The following is a 22725-nucleotide window of genomic DNA, read 5'->3' on the forward strand; positions in this document are numbered from 1 at the left end:
TCAATCATGTCTGACTCTTTGAGACCCCATGGGCTGTAGCCTGCCAGGTTTCTCTGTCCATGGGATTCTCCAGGCAAGAATACTGGAGTGGGTAGCCATTCCTTTCTCCAGGGGATCTTCCTGACCCATGGATTGAACCTGAGTCTCCTGCATTGCAGGCAGATTCTTTACATCTGAGCCAGCAGGGAGTTATATATTTGCCCACAAAACGCTAGTACACTCTTTGTAAGAACACAGAAACAAAGGATGCACACAGACACCCTAGAATGGAAAATGTGCAAAGAACTTGAATTAACACTTAACATTTTGCATGATGACAAAGGCGGGGGGCGGGGGGGGGGGGGGGCGGGTGAGATGCTCACCACACAGGTTCCCTGACACTGGTAGAAGTACAGTTCCAGGGACGTGAAGAATTCCTCAGTCCCTTGTCTAGGTATAAACCTCACTCTGTGCGCTCAAGGGGGTAAAAAAATAGAACTGATTTTATTTTCAGCATTCAATGTGCTTTCTGTTTGGAGCCACCATTTCCCTGAACTGATGGGAAAGTTTTGTCCGGGGCTTTCCCAGACTCTCCAGAATGTTGACTATACTTCTGACATCTTACCCAGGGTGTTGTGGGGTTGGGGGCTCATCCTGTCTTCCCTTACTGGGACCCAGGCTGGTGCCAAATCATTCATTTCTTGGTCCATGTAGCCTTTTTGGGTCTGGGGCTCTTCATTGTTATGTCTATGCTACGTTGTGGACACAGGAATCTTTTATTGTTCTGTCTTCCTAGACCAGAGGTCACAAACTGGAAACCCATAGGCCATATCCACACTGTGACCATGCTTTTAATTTTTTTTGTTTTGTGTTTGTTTTGTCTGACTACTTTGTATTTATTGCCTACACTTTAAAATTGGAACATTTTATACAAATCCAGGTTTCTGACTTGTTTGGAAAAATCAAATGCCCTGGCTTCATTAGACTCACATTTCTAGGTGACACAGGTGAGCTGGAGCTAAGTAGTATTGTATCAGTTAAGAATGCTTCGGTCTGCAAGGAACAAAAAGCTTAATTAACATCAACTTAAACCATAATGGTATTTATTGGGTATTTAGCCAGAAGTCTGGACCCCCAAGGTTGTTTGTTTTTTATCTTCAAGGACCAAGTTCTCTTCATCTTTTTACTCCTTCTGCCTCAGCCAGTGGACTTTTTGTTTTTATGCTTGTGACCTCATGTCCCAAGATGGCTGCTGTAACTCCAGACATTACATCCTATGTAATCCAAGGGAGGATCCAGCAGAGGAACAAAAGTCTCTCCCAGAAGCCCCCTTGACCAGAGCTAGATTACATGGCCATCCTGAAGCTGCTGGGGGAAAAGGAATTGGGAGTACCTCCTGGGGAGCCAAATAATGTCTGCTCCAAACTGCTGCCCCCTTAGATAGAAACTATACCTTCTAATTTGACACAATCCCCACCACCCTCATCATTCCCTGACCCTGAAACTTCATGTCAGTCACCATTTATCACTGCCTGCACCAGCTCCTTCCCTCTCTTCCCTGTAAGGTTTTGAGGGCTTCCTGTCTTAGCTGCAGCACACATGGCCACTTCTGACTTGAGGGTCTTTTATTTATTTATTTTATTTATTTATTTTAATTGGAGGCTAATTACTTTACAGTATTGTAGTGGTTTTTGCCATACATTGACATGAATCAGGCATAGGTGTACATGTGTTCCCCATGACTTGAGGGTCTTGCTGCTTTCTCAGCATATATGTGCAGGTGCAGAGAACAGAATCCCTCTGCCCCATGACTCCCGCTTGTCCTCACTCACCTTCTCTCACTCTTCCCTTCCCTCTTGCTCTGTCCCACTTCTCTAGCCAGGAGAATCGCATCCCCCACTTGAGAAAAGCCTTCTTTCTTCCTATTTCTTACTAAGCCATTTTACCTACTTCAACCTCATTCTTAGTTGGCCTGCCAAGTAGGATCAGCCCACCAACTTGCTGGCCAGTGATAACAAACACATACGGAACTGGGGTGAGAAACTTTCACAGCAGTCCATCATGCCCCCAACATCCAAGCACGTGATCAGAGACTCATCTCCTAGAGCAGGGTGTGGACCAGTTCAGGATTTGTCAGATCTCACCATGAACTGCCGCATCTTCTTCCCCACAGGGTTAGAGCATTTCAAAACCAGCGCTCACATATCACTGTGTTTTGATCTGTCTGGAATTATCTCAACTCCTTGTGTATCTATTCACTCAGTAGTCTCCTGTCTGTCCTCTCTGAACATCAGCGTCAACCCTTACCTACTATATGATACTAGAGAAGTTGCAGACACAGTAGCATTTGGTACATCACTGGGAAATAATATTGATTAAATGAATGACCATTCACTTAAAAACTGTTATTGAGCCAGGCAGTGAGAATCAACTTTTACTTAAAATCCAAGAAAACCAACCAGCCAAAAAAATAAAGTAGTTCTCCGATATGACACACAGGATAGCAATGGCTTCAGCAAGAAAGAAGGGCATTTCTTTCTCACCTCAAAGTCCAAACTGATGTGGCGGTTCTGGTCTGGTCCAGGCTCCTATGTCTGGTTCCTCAGTTTTGTGATCCAACATAGCTCCATTCCAAGCAAGGAAGCACCCGCCTCTGCCCTTCGAGGGCACGACTAGGAAGTTGCACACAGTAACTTACCCCTCTTCCCTTCTCTGGAGCTCATCACGTGACCACACCAGTCACAGGGGAAGCTGGGCCATGCAGTGCTTATTCTAATCAGCCATGTGCACATGGCTGAGATTGAAAGCAGAGATTCTCATAATTTGAGAGAGGAGGGATGGAGGGATAGTAGAGGGGACCCCAAAGCAGGCTCTGCCACCATCATCCCCTTAAGAGAAGATGTTTTTCCTCTTCTCATCCTTGCCCTCCCCAGGCCTTCCACCAGCCAAATGGAGGCGAGAGGTCAGTGTTTAACATTCCAGCTCCAGGCGGGTCCATTTGCAGACCACATATGTGGCATGAGGCATCTGGGACTGTGTGCCCCCTTCCTCCTGCGTCCTCTCTGGCATGGGAGGGCTCTCTCACTGCGGGGACTTGGGGACTGCCCTCGGCATGCTGAGGTTTGTTCAGCTGCCCATTCTTCTCGTGCCCCTGGGTCATAAAATGTAAACAAACAAGAAGCCATTTGGGAGAAAGAATACCAAGGGATGAGACTGTGGGCCAGTTTATTTCTAAACCCGCCCAGTTCATCATTCGGAAGGTTGCCACCAAAGAAAAGAGAAATCAGGAGAGAAAGCACCGCATCCAGAAGTGACTTCCCAAGGCAGGCATGTTCCTGTGATTTAGTGGGGGGAGGACCGGGGTTGCCATGGTAACCAGGACCCCAAAAATGACCTTGAGTGAAATAGACTGGCCTAGACTTTCTGCCAGATGTGTCTGGACAGGCTGTGGAGGAGAGAATGGGATTCCAGCACATCATGCCGTATTAGTGTGGACACATTCTCTGGTTTCTGGGTCTCAGATAAGCCTCCGTGGAATGAAGAGCTGGAGCAGATGCCCACGTGTGCTGGTGTTCCTGGTTCTTGCTCTCTTCATGCAGCTCACTCCTACTCGTCCTTCAGAGACTAGTTTAGTTGTCATTTCCTCCAGGAAGCCTTCCCTGACTCCACACCTCCCAGCTGGCGTTTCAGAACCCTTCCCTGTGCCCCCCAAGCTCCCAGTGAAAGTACTCTCTGGCAGTTTACTTCTCCCCTGCCTTACCAGTGCCTGGGACACATCCCCCTCTCCTCTGGATAGGAGTGTTGTTGTTCAGTTGCTAAGTCCTGTCCAACTCTTTTGTGACCCCACGGACTGTACCCCACCAGGCCCTCCGTCCATGGGATTTCCCAGGCAAGAATACTGGAGTGGGTTGTCATTTCCTACTATTCCAGGGGATCTTTCCAGACCAGGGATCAAACCCAAATCTCCTGCATTGGCAGGAGGAGTCTTTACCACTGAGCCACCTGGGAAGCCCTGGATAAGGATATGGTTAGTTTATTTTGTCAATTTGACTTTGGAACCATTTCAGTGTTTTATATAGTTATAAAACAAGTTTAATAGCAAACTGTTATGAATCTAATTGTATATTGAGTTAGTGTTATATAACCTCTTGGAAAGGAGATTTTATTTACCCATGTTTTTACTCTTTTTCTTTCTTCCTTCCTGAAGTTTCAGGATTCCTTTTTGTTTTTTTTTTCAGTTTTTAAAATTTCCTGTCTCTTTTAAGAAACTTTCTGTATCCCTTATTTCAGGGGAGATCTATTGTGACAAGTTCTTTTGGTTCTTCTTCATTTTGAGAATGTGTTGATTTCCCCCATTTCTGAAGGATATTTTCTCTGGATATAGATTTCTGAGTTGATACTCTTGAGTTGCCACTTTGTTCTCGCCAATAGAAATTGTCAAGCTTATTCCAAAATTGATATGTAAATGCCAAGGTTATACTGAGAAGGCGAGACAATCTTGGAAAAGAAAAACCAAGTTGGAGAACTTACACTAGCTGGTTTCAAAACTTAATATAAAGCTACAGTAATCAAGACCGGATGGAATTCGTGCAGAATGGATAGGTCAGTGGAAGAGAATAGAAAGTCCATAAATAAACTCTCACATTGTCAATCAATTTTTGACAAAGGTGCCAAGTAATTTAATGAAGGAAAGGATAGACTTTTTATTCTTGTGTTGGAACAACTGGGTAGCCATGTGCAAAAAGATTAATTTAGGCCCTTATCTCACACAGTACACAAAAACTCACTTACATTGGATCATAGATGTAAGGCCTTAAACTCTAAAATTTCTAAAAGAAAATATTAGAAAGAGTCTTTATGACCTTGAGTTAGGCAGCAAAAGAAAGATTTATTTAAAAATATTAGTAACTGTAAAACTTTTGCTTTGCTTTTCAAGCGACACCATTAGGAAAATTAAGAGACAGAACTGGGGGATAATATTTGCAAATCATATGTCTGGTAAAGAACCTGTGTCCAGAGTATATAAAGGACTCTTACAAATCAGTGTGAAGAGGACACCCTAACTCTTTTTTTAGTGGGAAAAAAATTTGAATGAATCTTCATCAAAGAAGATACCTGAATGACTCATAAGCACATAAAAAGGTGCCCAACTTGATTAGTCATTAGAGAAATGCTACTTAAAACCAAAACGAGAGACCACTACACATCTACTGCTCAGTTGCTCAATCATTTCTGACTCTTTGCAACCCCATGGACTGAAGCCCACCAGACTCCTCTGTCCATGGAATTTTCCAGGCAAGAATACTGGAGTGGGTTGCCATTTCCTCCTCCAGGGACACATCTACTAGAATGGCTGTAATCAAAAAGAGCTGCCTGAGGCTGAGGATGGGAGAAGGATTTGACTGCAAACAGGCACACGGGTTCTTTGAGGGTAATGGAAGTGTTCTAAAACTGCATCGTGGTGACAGCTGTACAGTTAAGCAATTTACTTTAAAAATCATTGAACCAACATTTACAATGGAGGGATTTTATAAAGTAGGCCCCAAAAACAGTTCTAGAAAGAAGCAGCTTTGGCACTACAGTCTGTGTGCTCAGTCGCTTAGTCGTGTCTGACTCTTTGTGACCCCATGGACTGTAGCCCACCTGGCTCCTCTGTCCATGGAATTCTCCAGGCAAGAATGCTGGAGTGGGTTGCCATTCCTTCTCCAGGGGATCTTCCCGACCCAGGGATCGAACCCAGGTCTCTTGCATTGCAGGCAGATTCTTTACCGTCTAAGCCACCAGTGAAGTAGAGCCATGTTGCGAATGCGGACTTGAGCCAGACTGCCTGGATTCCAGCGCCCGAGGCGCTGTCCTGGCAGCCTTGAGCACGAGACTTGATTTTCCTCTGCTCACTTCCCGCCTGAGGAGCCCTGACACACACGAGTTCACTGCTGTTCTGGCGGTAACCCCCGCCCTTCTTTCTCTGGGCTCGTGTTCCATTGACCTCTTTTGTTTCTCTGTCACCTGTCAAGCTAATCCTTACCTGAGAGTCTTGCCCCCGGTGTTCGTGACGTCTCCTCCTGAGGGTATTTCCATCGCTGGTTTCCTCTTACCATTCATGGCTCAGCTCAAATGTCAGCTCGGAGGTCTCCCCTGACCACCACCTTACCTGGTCAGGGGAGACCAGATAATGACACCGCGCTCATTTATTCAATTACTCATTCATTGACTAAGTAGCATTTTCTAGTAGTAGTATCATTTTTATTCCCATTTGACAGGTGGGACAACTGAAGTTCAAAAAGGAGAAGTCGTTTTATTCATTCATTTAATTCAGACCGTAATCATTGCTACCTTACACCCTTTAGAATGGCTGCAATTTCCTTAAAAATCAAAAAATAAGTATTGGTGAGGATGAAGAGAAATTGGAACCCTTGTGCACTGTTTTATATATATGTATAACCGAATCACTTTGCTATATGTCCAAAACTAACACAACATTTTAAATTAGCTATACTTCAGTTTTAAAAAGTAAAAACAAAATGGTTAAAATGGCCAGTGTTGTTAATGTACATTTACCACAATTTTTTAAAAACCAAACTATTTTTAAAGCATAGTTATCGAGTACCGGAAGTTGTGTTGTGGGCACCCTCATTTGTCTCTCACCAGAATCCTTTGAAGGTGTTATTTATATTAGATTCATTCACTGAGAGAACCGAGGTTCAGAGAGATTGTCAGAGTCCTAAGTTCCATCCCAAACTGTCGAACCTCAAAGACTCCAGCTTTCCACTGCATCGTTCTCCTCCACGTCCCTCCCTGACTGTAAGAACCTCATCTGTCGCTCCTTCCCACAGGCACTGCTGGGATCTATCAAGGAGCAAACGGACTGACCAACGCGGCCGGATTCGGAACTATGCACCAGGTAGACTAGCTCCCTACCAGGGGCTTTCTGGTATTTTCCATAAATAGTTCCCTAAAAGTCAAGGCACCCAGAGAGGCTGCCTGCACCTATGGGCACCACCTGATTTCTTATTCCCTGGGTTTGGAGACCACAGGAACCAGGCTATACCAACAGCCATTGGAAAGACACAGTGTAGAGGCAGAGAAATCGGAATTATTGGCAGATTTCCAAGATGAATGGGCTCTGTTCTATGTTCCATCTTGATCCCTGTCTAAGACACCCAGTGACTGTTGAATCTGGAATGTATGAAAGCAAAAACGTGTCCCTTTCACCAGACCCCTAGCTCTTCAAGGGTGAAAGGACATCATCTTTACCTATGCATCTCACTGTAAAGTGCCCAGCGCAGAGTGAGGGCATTATAAATACTTGTGAAATGGAACTTAGCCAACACTATAAAGATGGGTGGATGTTGGCTAATAACGTGAGTCTCTTGGTTTCACTTAGAGAGTGAGTTAAGAATTAACCTGCTCAAGATGGACGGGAACTTTGTGTACTGTTGTGTACCTTTCCTGTTAAGAACCTTCCATGAGTTCTTTGCAAGATTAAGAAGCTGTATTTTCCGGTGGGGCTAAATAAATGAAACAGTGACTGTGGTGGGAGGGTTGGACTGTCTGGTTGGTTGAAACAGACCAAGATTGGTATTCTTTGACTTCATCTCTAAGACTCCCCCCTAGAAGGTTCTGGATCCCTAATGCTGTGTAGCATTTGAGCCTCTACCCCCTCCCCACCCCTACCATGAACCTAAAATGTCACCTAGTCTCCTGTACAACTCATTCAGTTGTTCATTAATTTTTCCAGCATTTATTGAGTGCCCACATGTGCCCAGCACTCTTCCAGGCTCTGGGGATACAACAATGGCCAAGACGGATGCTGTCAGAACCATACCCATGTCCCTTAGGGGGCACCTGTTGGCTTCCTGCTGCCAATCTCTGCATCCCTGGGCACATGGGTGTTTTCTGGAACCAATGTATAGGGCAGTAGGAAGTGCCAGGGAATTGAAACCCTCTGAGAGCAGCTCTCAAGCAAAGACTGGCTGGAGTTGGTGTATAAATACCCCAGCTCCCTTGCCCCTTGGGAGAGATCTTTCTGAGATGTGTTTTTTGCCATCGTGGCATCTCCTGGGTAGAATTCAGCTCCAGTCCCCACTGGAGAAGCCCCTGTACTGACTTCTTGCCCTTCTTCCCTTTGCTACCTCGCTTCCCCATTTCCCAGCTGGTCTTGCCTTCACCCCCCGAATCCTCTACTTGCCCGTGAATCCTTGTCTTAGGGGGAAATTGGCTTTTAGGGAAAGCTCCAGCCCTCATAGAACTTTTACTGTAACGCTGGGGGAACAGGGGTCAGTGCAGCAGACCCAGCCCAGGAGGCCCTTGACCCACGTGAGCCCGACAGTCGTCCCCGCTCACAGCCTCATGGGTCTCCCTTTCCAGGACTACCCCTCCTACCCTGGCTTCCCGCAGAGCCAGTACTCCCAGTATTACAGCTCATCCTACAGCCCTCCCTACGTCCCAGCCAGCAGCATCTGCTCCTCTCCTCTCTCCACGTCCACCTACGTCCTCCAGGAGGCATCTCACAGCATCCCCAACCAGAGTTCCGAGTCACTTGGCGGTAAGTACCATCACTGCCCTGTGGTCATCCGTGGCTGTGGTCTGAGCTCTTGTATGGGAGATGAACTGGATGGAGGTCCCGGCTGTAATGAACTAGCCACCCGTGAGTTAGCGTCAACCCTCAGATATGTTTTGTTGGCTTTTCTTTGTGTGTGTATGTGTATGAGGGGTGGTGCATGTGTGTTTAATTGCACCCATGTTTTAGAAAGTCATACATTTTTACCTACAAATTCTAATGCCTGCCTTCTCTTAAAAGATGATCCAGTCACCCGAGGTTCACATTGTTAACTGACAGTGCTTGGCTGGAGCTGAGTAATGTTTGCTCCATTTAAACAGAGCACACACGATTCCACATCCAGGCCCTTTGGTGATGTTTGCATACCTGTGCAAACTAACTCACTAGCATCCCTGTACAAACTAACTCAGCAGCTTGTGTATTCACTTATTGATTTCATAAATCTGCTATGCATGTGTCTGCTCTTTATGAAACAATTTAGACTCATCACCATTAAATAACATGACAGCCATAAATTAGAATGTCCAATGATAGGAGATATCATTGCATTTTCTTCTTTTCTGAAGCCTCCTGTTTCTGGGGCTTTGTAGAAGGCAAGCTAGCATGATGTGTATGGACATTTGTTCAATTAATGTTCATTGGTGGATGGCTAGGAAAATAACAGTAATGAAGACTCACCACTTTTGTTCCTGAAGTTCCTGGCGCAGCTGTTGCTTGCATTTTCCATCAGTTCAGTTCAGTTCAGTCACTCAGTCATGTCCGACTCTTTGCGACCCCATGAATCATAGCACGCCTGGCCTCCCTGTCCATCACCAACTCTCGGAGTTTACTCAAACTCATGTCCATTGAGTCGGTGATGCCATCCAACCATCTCATCCTCTGTCGTCCCCTTCTCCTCCTGCCCCCAATCCCTCCCAGCATCAGGGTCTTTTCCAATGAGTCAACTCTTCGCATGAGGTGGCCGAAGTATTGGAGTTTCAGCTTCAGCATCAGTCCTTCCAATGAACACCCAGGACTGATCTCCTTTAGGATGGACTGGTTGGATCTCCTTGCCATCCCAGGGACTCTCAAGAGTCTTCTCCAATACCACAGTTCAAAAGCATCAATTCTTCTGCACTCAGCTTTCTTCATAGTCCAACTCTCACATCCATACATGACCACTGGAAAAACCATAGCCTTGACTAGACAGACCTTTGTTGACAAAGTAATGTCTCTGCTTTTAAATATGCTGTCTAGGTTGGTCATAACTTTCCTTCCAAGGAGTAAGCGTCTTTTAATTCCATGGCTGCAATCACCATCTGCAGTGATTTTGGAGCCCCAAAAATAAAGTCTGACACTGTTTCCACTGTTTCCCCATCTATTTCCCATGAAGTGATTGGACCAGATGCCATGATCTTAGTTTTCTGAATGTTGAGCTTTAAGCCAACTTTTTCACTCTCCTCTTTCACTTTCATCAAGAGGCTTTTCAGTTCCTCTTCACTTTCTGCCATAATGGTGGTGTCATCTGCATATCTGAGGTTATTGATATTTCTCCTGGCAATCTTGATTCCACCTTGTGCTTCTTCCAGCCCAGCGTTTCTCATGATGTACTCTGCATATAAATTAAATAAGCAGAGTGACAATATACAACCTTGACGTACTCCTTTCCCGATATGGAACCAGTCTGTTCTTCCATGTCCAGTTCTAACTGTTGCTTCCTGACCTACAATAGGTTTCTCAAGAGGCAGGTCTGGTATTCCCATCTCTTTCAGAATTTTCCACAGTTTATTGTGATCCACACAGTCAAAGGCTTTGGCATAGTCAATAAAGCAGATGTTTTTCTGGAACTCTCTTGCTTTTTTGATGATCCAATGGATGTTGGCAATTTGATTTCTGGTTCCTCTGCCTTTTCTAAATCCAGCTTGAACATCTGGAAGTTCACGGTTCACGTATTGCTGAAGCCTGGCTTGGAGGATTTTGAGCATTACTTTACTAGTGTGTGAGATGAGTGCAATTGTGCGGTAGTTTGAGCATTCTTTGGGATTGCCTTTCTTTGGGATTGGAATGAAAACTGGCCTTTTCCAGTCCTGTGGCCACTGCTGAGTTTTCCAAATTTGCTGGCATATTGAGTACAGCACTTTCACAGCATCATCTTTCTGGATTTGAAATAGCTCAACTGGAATTCCATCACCTCCACTAGCTTTGTTCGTAGTGATGCTTTCTAAGGCCCACTTGACTTCACATTCCAGGATGTCTGGCTCTAGGTGAATGATCACACCATCATGATTACCTGGGTCATGAAGATCTTTTTTGTATAGTTCTTCTGTGTATTCTTGCCACCTCTTCTTAGTATCTTCTGCTTCTGTTAGGTCCATACCATTTCTGTCCTTTATCAAACCCATCTTTGCATGAAATGTTCCCTTGGTATCTCTAATTTTCTTGAAGAGATCTCTAGTCTTTCCCATTCTGTTGTTTTCCTCTATTTCTTTGCATTGATCACTGAGGAAGGCTTTTTTATCTCTCCTTGCTATTCTTTGGAACTCTGCATTCAAATGGGTATATCTTTCCTTTTCTCCTTTGCTTTTCACTTGTCTTCTTTTCACAGCTATTTGTAAAGCCTCCTCAGACAGCCATTTTGCTTTTTTGCATTTCTTTTCCATGGGGATGGTCCTGATCCCTGTCTCCTGTACAATGTCATGAACCTCCATCCATAGTTCATCAGGCATTGTCTATCAGATCTAATCCCTTAAATCTATTTCTCACTTCCACTGTATAATCAAGGGATTTGATTTAGGTCATACCTAAATGGTCTAGTGGTTTTCCCTACTTTCTTCAATTTAAGTCTGAATTTGGCAATAAGGAGTTCATGATCTGAGCCACAGTCAGCTCCCGGTCTTGTTTTTGCTGACTGTATAGAGCTTCTCCATCTTTGGCTGCAAAGAATATAATCAGTCTGATTTCAGTGTAGACCATCTGGTGATGTCCATGTGATACAGTCTTCTCTTGTGTTGTTGGAAGAGGGTGTTTGCTATGACCAATGCGTTGTCTTGGCAGAACTCTATTAGCCTTTGCCCTGCTTCATTCCATACACCAAGGCCAAATTTGCCCTCCAGGTGTTTCTTGACTTCCTACTTTTGCATTCCAGTCCCCCATAATGGAAAGGACATCCTTTTTGGGTGTTAGTTCTAAACGGTCTTGTAGGTCTTCATAGAACCGTTCAACTTCAGCTTCTTCAGCATTATTGGTTAGGGCATAGATTTGGATTACTGTGATACTGAATGGTTTGCCTTGGAAATGAACAGAGATCATTCTATCGTTTTTGAGATTGCATCCAAGTACTGCATTTCAGACTCTTTTGTTGACCATCATGGCTACTCCATTTCTTCTATGGGATTCCTGCCCACAGTAGTAGATATAATGGTCATCTGAGTTAAATTCACCCATTCCAGTCCTTTTTAGTTCACTGATTCCTAGAATGTCAACGTTCACTCTTGCCATCTCCTATTTGACCACTTCCAATTTGCCTTGATTCATGGACCTAACATTCCAGGTTCCTATGCAATAGTGCTCTTTACAGCATCAGACCTTGCTTCTATCACCAATCACATCCACAACTGGGTATTATTTTTGCTTTGGCTCCATCCCTTCATTCTTTTTGGAGTTGTTTCTCCACTGATATCCAGTAGCATATTGGGCACCTGCCGACCTGGGTAATTCCTCTTTCAATATCCTGTCATTTTGCCTTTTCATACTGTTAATGGGGTTCTCAAGGCAAGAATACTGAAGTGGTTTACCATTTCCATCAGTCGGAGTGAGTTAAATAGCTTTGGCTTGGTAACAAATGGAAGACAACATGGCCAAGCATTTTTTAGTAACTTGGAAGGCAGTTTAAGGTTTGGGCATTGACTTTGGTCATTGTGACCTCATCAAAGAGTATAGAATAAATGCATAGTACCCATGTTCCAGTTTCCAAATTTTGCTTCCGTGGAAGAGTATGAAATGTAACAAACTTGCTGAATTATCTTTGCCCATCCTGCTTTCCAGCATGTGGCCTCTTCAAACTGGTTTCAGAAATGAAATATAAGCAGGAAATCTTCCACTTGATGCTACTATATATAATTTGCTGGTGAACTGGATTCTAGAGACTGACTTCTCAAGAATTTGGGTTATGTGAGATGGTCATTTTTGTTCCCCATCCAGAGCGAATATAAAGACTCTTTGTGTCTCTTTGAAATTTTCCCTTATTGTTTCCCCCTGTTCTTCATTTATCCCCTGGCCCTAAGGTTCAACAATAAGTGGTTGAGATGGTTTTTACTGTGTGTCTAACAAGCTCACATAAAATCTAATGACATAAATAATAGTCAGCTGTAACCGAGGTCTCTTGCCTCATCTCCCCCGTGTCTGTTATAAAGGAACGGCATGTAAGCTTACTTGTGCACACACACACACACACACACACACACACACACACACGCTCATGCACTCTCTTAAAATTCCCCATGAAAACTCCACTTCTGAAATTATCCAGGATCTCCCTGAGTGGTTGGTTCTAAATTCCAGAGGCTCAAGAGGTTTATATATTACTGACAGCTCATGCTCACCCTTTGCGTTGTCCGGATACACTGTCCTCAGGCTCTGCTCCTTTGCAGACCACATCCCCATCACCGCATCGTTGACATCGACACTCATTCACAGTTATGTGAAGGCCCAACAATTCACAAACGTTTGCAGGGTAATTCACTGATGGTGGGGAGATCCCCTGGAGAAGGAATAGTCTACCCACTCTAGTATTCTTGGGCTTCCCTTGTGGCTCAGCTGGTAAAGAATCCACCCAGAATGAGGGAGAACTGGGTTGGGAAGATCCCCTGGAGAAGGGAATTGGCTACCCACTCCAGTATTCTGGCCTGGAGAATTCCATGGGATCGCCAAGAGTCGGACACAACTGAGGGACTTTCAGTTTCACTTTTGCTGATGGCAAAGGCAAAATCTGAACCTCTCTTGTTACTTAAGAGAAAAGACAAATCAGTAGTGGTTGCTTTAATTCAATTATTCTACTTCCACAAACTTACACTAAAAATAAAGTTTCACATAGGTACAAAGACTTAAGTTAAAAGAATTTTTTTTGTGGCACAGCAAAAGCCTGGAAGTAACCTAATATCCATGAATAGGAGTCAGGTTAAATAAATGGTATTGTATCCACCCTTGGCGCACTATACATCTGTTGAAAAGAATCCACTAATACAGCTCTCTCTGAGCTATTGTGATAGGTGAGGAAACAAGAACTACGTGCCTAACATGGTCCTGGAGGGTTTTAAATATGAGTATAGTTTACTGCCCATATTCTCATAAGAAGTTTCTGGAAGGATGCAAAAACAACCGTTAACTCATTTTCTCTGGGGAGGAAACTAGAGGGAAAAGATGTAACAGACAATCTGTAGGCCCCTCCACGGAACAGCAAAATTCACATGTTTTTCAAATGCACATGAAACATTTACCAAAATAGAACTTCTGGACCATAAATTGTGAAGTCCCATTACATTTAAAAGGTTTCAAGGAATAAAAAGTACATACTCTGAAAATAGGGGACTTAAATTAGAAATAAAAGGAAGATTTTTGGAAAATTCGCAAATATCCAAAAGCAAAGTAACACACTTCTAAATAACCCATGTGTGATGGTTAATTTTATGTGTCAGGAAGAGAGTTCTCCCTTTCTCTGCCTTCATGTTCTACCCGAATCCTCAATGGATTGGCTGATGCCCACCCATGTTGGTTAGGGCATATCTTCTCTACTCACTAATCTGTTTGGAGATACCTTCACAGCCACACCCAGAAATAATGTCTTATTGGCTGTCTGGGTAGTCTTGGCTGGTCTAAGACCATTGGTCCAAGACCAATGTCTTGGCTCAGTCAAGTTGACATATAAAATAAACCATCCAGAATATGTTTTTTTAAAGCTCTCAAAACCAATAATAAGAAAACAACCCAATAAAGAAATGGGCAAAGTACTTCAACAGACACTTCACCAAAGAATATACCAGCACGGCTGGAAAAAAAAAAAGAAAGAAAAGCACCTGACTGGAACTTTCCTGGGTCCAGTGGTTAAGAATCTGCTTTCCAAAGCAGGAGGCACAGGTTCAATCCCAGTGTCGAAGATACTGCCACAGGGATGCCTCAGGGCAACTGAGCCCATGTACCACATCTAGAGAGAAGCACTCACCCCGCCACAAAGAGCCCTAGGGCTGCAGCTGAGACCCATCACAGCCAAAAATAAAATAAAGAAATATTTTGTAAAAAGCGCAGGACTAGGGTGCTGATCATTAGTCAGAGAAATGCAGATTAAATCCTCAGTCAGACACACACCCCTTAGAATGGCTGTAATTACAAGACTGACCATACCAATGATTGGCAAGGATGCAGAGCAGCTAGAATCCCTTTAACCTTGCTGGTGGGAGTGTGAAATGCTACAACCACTTTGGAAAACATTTTTGCAGTTGCTTATGAACCAGTAACCACAGTCTCTTTTAACGAGAAAGCTCATGTCTATGCAAAGACTGATGAGTACTGATGAGTGAATGTTCATAAAAGCTTTAGTCCAGCCAAAAACTAGAATCAATCCAAATGTCCATCTCCAGGTGAATGGATGGGGATACCTCCACCCAACAGAGTGGTACTCAGCAACACAGAGAAATAAACTACCGATAAACATAGCAACGTGGATTGAATCTCAGAACAGTTCTGCTGGTTGAAAGAAGCCAGAAAAGTGTGTGTTTGTATGTGTGTGGACATCACATACTGAGTGATGCCATTTGTTTAAAACTCTAAAAAATACAAACTAATTTATGGTGAAAGAAAGCAGACCTATGGTTGGCTGGGGAGTTGGTAGCAGGAGGAAGAGACTACAAAAGAATTACAGAGCAACTCTTGGTGCTGGATTTGTTCATTATCTTCACTGTGGTGGTGGTTTCACAGATGTGACCATATGTCAAAACTTATCAACTGTGCTCTAAGTATGTATGGGTTTTTTGTATGTCAGTTATACCTCAATAGTTGTTAAAATAAGTAAAAAAAAAAAAAAATATATCAAAAAGGGAGAAAGAAAAGGAGTGAAATGACTCCAAGAAGGATTACTATAATTTTCTGTAGCATGTGTACCTCTGACTTTGTCCTTGAACTCTGACCCTTCATTCTCAAGAATGTATAAGGTTGGGGAAAGCTGCTTTTTTTGGCACCCCTAATAAATTGACTTCACCTAACACCTTATTGGGACATTTCTTAGGTAGCTGGTGTTTCCTCCTCCTTTTAATAATATTTGCCTGGACTTTAATGGGGCCAACTGGTGTTTTCTAAGCCTCCACAGTCTTAGAACTACCAAATGAATCAGGATAAACTTTATTTATGACTCTTAAGCATCTGTGAATTTATTTACTGCCTTTTCCTCATCCTCCAGAAGAAAGTCTTTGCTAGTGTGGTGTTTTGGGGGTCTCTAATGCTGTATCCCAAAAATTTGGGGGAGCTGGAGACAGGCCAGCAGTGCTACAACTCAAAATCACATCTTTTTTTATTATGTCCTTAGTCTGCTAAGAAGGTTTATAAATATTAAATAAATAAAATTCAATCCCTTGGGTTTTGGAGGGAAATAGTCCTTCCAGGGTAGGAAAAAATTAGTGGCTTGCCAAGTATCTTTAGACAAAAGCGTTTCTCCCTGCCACCCCAATGATCCAAGAACTGGCAATTATGGAAAGAAAGATGGAGTCCACAGAGTACATTTGGGAGCTAAAACAAGCAGATGTAAGATGAGAAAGTGGGATGGGAGGTCCTCGAAGGTTCCACACTGGTTTACAGTTCTGTCACTCTAGTGACACAGGCAGACCCAAATTTTAGTTCTGGCTTTATCGCTATGCAGGGTTACACGCTTACATCATCTCTGTAAGCCTCAGTTCCCTATTTAGTTAAATAAAGATAATAAAGTCTAATAAAATGCATTTAAAACTTCTGTGCTTAAAAACCAACACAACTTGGATGCTGATTCTGGGACTTAAGTCCTGCGGGGTGCTGACCACTTGTTCATTGTGGATCATTAGACAATTGCCTGAGGGCAAGAGCCTGGCAGCCTCTCAGCACACTGTGTCCAGAAATGCCACTTCAAAGAGAATCCGAAGGTGCCCACCCTCAGCCCCACACCTTCTCACTGGTCCTTGCATGTATGTAGTAGGTCTAGTCAAGCCAGAACTCAATTTAAGCCCTTTGCTGATATCTCCTAATTTCCAGCCCTGTGCTGGATGCTCTTGCCTTAGAATCTCAAATTGATCGATTTCTTAACAAGTAAAGCTTAAAGGACTTGCTTTTAAGATACATACAGAAGATGCAGCAAGCTGCCTAGGGACAAGAACGTAGAGAATTCTCCCCACACACCCCCACTCACCCCAAGGGAGGGAGTTTGATAGCTACATAGTGAAAAGTGAAAGTTGGTTGCTCAGTTATGTCCGACTCTCTGTGACTCCGTGGCTCCTGTGTCCACGGAATTCTTCACGCAAGAATACTGGAGTGGATTGCCATTCCCTTTTCCAGGGGATCTTCCCAACCCAGGGATTGAACCCGGGTCTCCTGCACTGCAGACAGATTCTTTACCGTCTGAGCCCAGCCAAATACACATGTATATGTTATTTTCCTCCTTCTGTTAGTTTAGGGATTCTCAGACCTTAGGGTATATAGACAGCTGTAAGCACAAAACTCTGTTCACTGAAGTTGTAGCTGCCCCACCCTCGCCTGTCTCCGATCCCTGCTCAGCTGTCCCCTTATCCACGACGTGTCCCCTATAAATTAGTGACCCCCCCAGCACTCTCCCTGCTCCGATCCGACTTGTCAGTTGTCATCACACATGTCCCCACCTGGCATGTTACATGTTTGCTTATCTCTCTAATGTCTCTCTCCTCCCTCCAGAGTCTGGGCGCTGTGGGAACCAGTGCCTGGAACTATACCTCGTCAGTAAATCTTTGCCGGATGAATGAATGATTATGAATGGGCAGTTTAAGGAACTTTTGAGAGTTAATTTTGATCCTACTTGATCTTTGCCTGCACCGCTGCCTTTGGGACCTCCCACTCTGGAGTTAGATGGTTCTGGTATAATCGTTCACAGGAGGAGACGCTCGGCCAGCTCTCTGATCTGTCTGCCCTTCCCTTTTCTATGCCAGGTGAATATAACACACACAATGGGCCTTCCACACCAGCAAAGGAGGGAGACACAGACAGGCCGCCCCGGGCCTCCGACGGGAAGCTCCGAGGCCGGTCTAAGCGGAGCAGCGACCCCTCCCCAGCAGGGGACAATGAGATCGAGGTAACTCCAGATGCTTCTGCCCGATTGAGTGAATGTCACGTCCACGTGTGGCTGGAACAGGAGGTGGGAGCCAGAGGCCTCTCCAAGTCCCTTGGGGGAAGGATGGCCCTTTGTGTTCACAGAGTGCAGTAACAGAGAAAAGTTCCCTTGACGAGAAGGAGGGAGGAATTCAACTGGCCACATGGAAGCACTGTTGACTGGCCAGGCTAGGAAAAGGGACCCTAGAGGTGGTAACAACCGATAAGCCGCAACAGCATCACCTGGGGGCCTGGGAAAACCCAGACTGTGCCCACCACCAGGGCTTCCAAGTCAGCAGATCTGGGGCAGGGCCTGAGAAGTTGCATTTCCAACAGATTCCTAGATGATGTTGATGTGGTGGGAGACAACACTTTAAGAACCTCCAGTAAAGATGACATTGCACAGTGGACCTTTCCCATTGGATTGGAGTGATTCTTAACTTCAGCTACTGGTTAGACTCACCCGGGCTGCTTTTGAAAATTCAGATGCCCAGACCTCCTCCCAAACTAATTAACTGGACATTGCAGGGAGTTCTAGAAGTTCCCTAGTGACCCTACTGGGTATGTGTCACATAGTCGTGTCCGACTGTTTGCTGCCCCACGGACTATAGCCTGACAGGCTCCTCTGTCCATGGGATTTTCCAGGCAAGAACACTGGAGTGGGTTGTGATTTCCTCCTCCAGGGGATCTGTCCGAGCTAGGGACTGAACCCACGTCTCCTGCATTGACAAATGGACTCTTTTACCACTGAGCCACCTGGGAAGCTATAGTGACCCTCCTACGGCTTAGATATTTATCTGTCTAGAGATAGGAGGCTGGCTGAAATGAATTGGCATTGTTTCTATGATTCTGAGTTTCTCAGACAGTGGCTCTCAGTCTGGGCTGCACATAAGAATCTTCTGGGGACTTTCCTGATGGTCCAGTGGTTAAGACTCTGCCCTTCCAATGCAGGGAGCCCAGGTTCAATCCCTGGTCAGGGAACTCGATCCCACATGTCGCAACTAAGAGTTCACGTGATGCAACTAAGACCCAGTGCTGCCAAATAAATAAATTAAAAAAAAAAAAAAAAAAAAAGAATCTTCTGGGAAGCTTTGAGAAACCTTCATTCTTAAGCTGCAGATCAATGATGATCCAGATCAATGAAGTCAGAGTCCTTGGGGAAGGACCCGGGTGTCAGTATGTTTAAGCTCTCTCGGTGATTCCGGAGCAGCCCAGGCTGAGAACTACTGTCAAAGGGCAGCTCCAGTCCTGATTATAATAAAGCAAGTGTGGGGTTACTGGTCAGCTGCTAACATTTCCCAAGCAAGCAAAAAAGAACAGTGTGCCTGAGAGATGGAGGAGACAAGTAAAGGAAACAAATGCCCCCAAAACAGAGTGTGTGAGTCGCTCGGTCGTGTCCGACTCTCTGTGACCCCATGGACGGTAGCCCACCAGGCTCCTCCATTCATAGGATTTTTCCAGGCAAGATACTGGATTTGGGCTGCCATTTCCTTCTCCCAGGGATCTTTCCTGGCCCAGGGATTGAACCCGGGTTTCCCACATTGCGGGTAGACTCTTTACCATCTGAGCCACCGGGCAAGTTCATGTTATCTGTCTAACTGTTATCTATCTAAGGGAAAAAATGGGCACATGCACAAGTTTGTACTTGTTTGCAGAAGGCAGTCATTTGTCGGCTTGAGTGTGCCCAGGGTATACGTGAGTTGTGTTGGCAAAGCCTGGGTCACTGTCAAGGTACCCAAATGCAGCATCATCACATCCCTGTTCACAATCCTTTACAAATCTGGCAGCTACAAATCTCAGCCGGCAAATTCAGATATGCTAAGAAATACCATTTTCATCATTTCCTTAAAACCAGTGTCATTTTGACTCTGAGTCCCCATCCACCCAGATGCTAGGGAATTCCATTTCATTACTGGGGCCCTTCCCCCTGCAGGGATTATGTGAGAATCTCAGGGTTCATGTGGTCTCAGAAAACAGAATAATAGGGACTTCCCTAGCAGTCCATTGGTTAAGATTCTATGCTTCCAATGCAGAGGATGCGGGTTTGATCCCTGGTGGGGGAACTAAGCTCCCACATACTGCACAATGTGGCCAATAAATAAATAAGTATCCCCCTGGCTAAGAAATAATAATCATTTTTAATTTTTAAAGAAAGACAAAATAATAGCCTCTGTTGTCCAGTGTGGCTTGGTGGCTGCTGCCTTTCTCATTTTCAGTACCTGCAGTGGTCCCTGGAAGTTCAGCCATTCTCTGGGGTCTCCTGCCATATGTTGGGCATAGAGATCCTTGAGGACAATAAGGACTTTGAAGTACAGTAGCTACAGTCCTTTGGTTGCAAACAACAGAAACCAATTCTAGTTACTTAAGCAAAAAGGAATTTACTGGGAGGAAACGGCATGAAGAGGAAGTCATACAGCCAAAGTTATGAAGAATATTATCAAAGGCCATGCTGGGAAATTCAGGGAGCTTCAGGGTGCCAGCCCCCACTGCAGAGCGAAACATTTAAAATCCTAACACTATGTCACTCGATGTTTGATTCCAAAGAGGCAGCATCCCATTGGCCTGGTCTAGGTACTCACGTGTGCCCAAATGGACAGTCCCACCAAGACAGCACGCAATGGGAAAAGAAAACGGGATGCTCTTCTAAGAAGCGGGTGGGGGCTTCCCTGATGGCTCCGCGGTAAAGAATCCATCTGCCAATACAGGAGACAGGGGTTCAATCCCTGGTCTGGGAAGAGCCCGCATGCCGTCGAGCAACTCAGCCCTTGTACCACGACTACTGAGCCTGTGCTCTGGAGCCCGGGAGCCACAACTCCTGAAGCCTGTGTGCCCTAGATTCTGTGCTCCCAACTAGAGAGCGGCTCCCATTTGCGGCAACTAGAGAAAAAGCCTACGCAGCAACAAAGACCCGCTGGAGACCCTAACAACAACAAATGGCCAGTATCAAGACATTTGATATTTAGCCAGTATTCTCTGGTCGGACTGTACTAGTTAACCAGTGTTTACTAGGAGGGCTGTGCTAGTTAGCCAGTATTCACTAAGAGAGCAGTAGCAGTTGTTTATGGCTGGTGTCTGTTCCGATTGCCCTGGAAGGTGTTAAGTATTTTGAACATCCCTCCCCTCCCCTAGGGCTTCCTTGGTGGTTCAGTGGTAAAGAGCCTGCCTGCCAATGCAGGAGGCGTGGGTTTGATCCCTGAGTCAGGAAGATCCCCTGGAGAAGGGAATGGCAACTCACTCCAGTATCCTTGCCTGGGAAACCTTGCGGACAGAGGAGCCTGGCAGGCTGCAGTCCACGGGGTTGCAAAAGAGTCGGACACGACCGAGCGACTAAACAGCAACGACTCCTCCCCCGAGCTTGGTCAGCCTCCTGAGGTATACCCAGCCATCTCCTCTGAGAGCTTGACTGCCCTGGGAACCTGCCACAGAGCATGTGTTCCCACTGCTCATGGCACCATTCTCAGTCCAGAGGATTCTGTCCTTGCTTTTCCTCTAATTCTTAAAGCCACCATCTTCTAAAACCAAGGAGACTTTGCCCAAACCCTTCAGGGGGATTAGGCCTTTGTGAAAAGTTAGAGGAAAATGTACTGGCTCCCGGTTACCCTTGCTTTCTGCCCTCCCAGATCCTGAAGAGTTTCTACCAGCTGGAAGTTGCAGAGCTATAGAAAATCCCGGAGAGCAACTCACACTTTAATATTTTTTTAAAATGTATTACGTCACTAATGTGGTTTCTGCTCTTGGTAGGGGACAGTGGGGGCAGAGAGACATTTTTCCATTAAACTGAGAAGGGGGTGGGGTGGCATGGAAGTGGGGGATTATGGGGTGATATTTTTCTAGGAACATCTGCTGCTTGATTCCAGAGTAAGTACCGCTGGGCAGGAACAGTTGAAAAGGTGTGAGCTGTGTTTCACTGCCATGCTTAATATCAGCATGGAGGGTTTGCACGTGTCGCACCTCTTAAGTCTTTGGCACTGTTGCTAATGACTGTAGCCCACGAGAGAGAAATTAGGTAGAGAAGTGGAAAGAAGGAAAATTCGGAGTCTGTATTAGTTAAAATCCCTTGACTGCAGGTGCCAGAAACCAACTTGAGCTGGCTTAAGTGAAAAAGCAGAATTTATTTTAAGGATATGGGGATTCTCTTAGAACTCGTGAGCCAAGGGGACAGCCAGTGTCGGCAAGATACTGTAGCCAGAAGGTGGAGAGGCCAGGAAACGCATTTACACCTTCTCGCGCCACGTTCCGCAGCGTAGGTGCTGGAATCCCCAGGCAGGAATGTCTCTGCAATGTACAGGTTACTGGGCGCGGCTCTCCTCCGGGCCCCTCACTCTGCGCTCACGCTCAGTCACTCAGGCCTGTCCCACCCTTTGCGACCCCGTGGACTGCAGCCCGCCAGGCTCCTCTGCCCATGGAGTTTCCCAGGCAAGAATACTGGAGCAGGTTGCCATTTCCTCCTCCAGAGGATCTTCCTGACCCAGGGATCGAACCCACGTCTCCTGCATTGGCAGGCAGATTCTTTACCACTGAGCCAGCTGGGAAGCCCTCACTAAAGCCAGCTGAGAAGCCCTTACTTCTCACTAAAACCAAGTCCTACGAAAGTCTTGGATTGTGTTTCCCTCTCTCCAACCTCTGTTCCTCTCCCTCCGCAGAGTGGCCTGGCCTGGCCTCCAGATCATGTTGCCAGCAACAGCCACCCAAAGACAATGAATTTCTTTCCAGGCCCCAGTCTTGAGTTCCCTAGGAAAGGCTTCTGACCCAGTGGGGTTAGGGGCCCAGCCCTGGCCGAAACCCTGGTGGGCTAAAAAGTTAGGGTCATCAGCAGAATGGCCACCGGGAACAATATACCCACAAAAATCTAGGGC

The 22725-nt window shown here is 45.3% G+C and overlaps 1 protein-coding gene and 1 non-coding gene across 8 annotated transcripts in view; both read left to right on the forward strand.

Annotated features, from left to right (window-relative positions):
• The window catches only part of EYA2 (EYA transcriptional coactivator and phosphatase 2), a 253772-nt gene that overhangs the window by 148086 nt on the left and 82961 nt on the right, over positions 1-22725 (forward strand). For all 7 annotated transcript variants that reach the window (XM_061127413.1, XM_061127417.1, XM_061127414.1 and 4 more), the window contains 3 exons: positions 6813-6880; positions 8347-8524; positions 17710-17852. In XM_061127413.1, coding sequence (XP_060983396.1) covers positions 6813-6880; positions 8347-8524; positions 17710-17852 — 389 coding nt within the window. The remainder of the gene's footprint in view (positions 1-6812; positions 6881-8346; positions 8525-17709; positions 17853-22725) is intronic.
• Positions 18778-18850, forward strand: TRNAG-UCC (transfer RNA glycine (anticodon UCC)). The gene has a single exon. It is a non-coding gene; the product is annotated as a tRNA-Gly (tRNA).

This window comes from Dama dama, chromosome 23 (genome assembly GCF_033118175.1).
Source record: "Dama dama isolate Ldn47 chromosome 23, ASM3311817v1, whole genome shotgun sequence".
Taxonomy (NCBI): domain Eukaryota; kingdom Metazoa; phylum Chordata; class Mammalia; order Artiodactyla; family Cervidae; genus Dama; species Dama dama.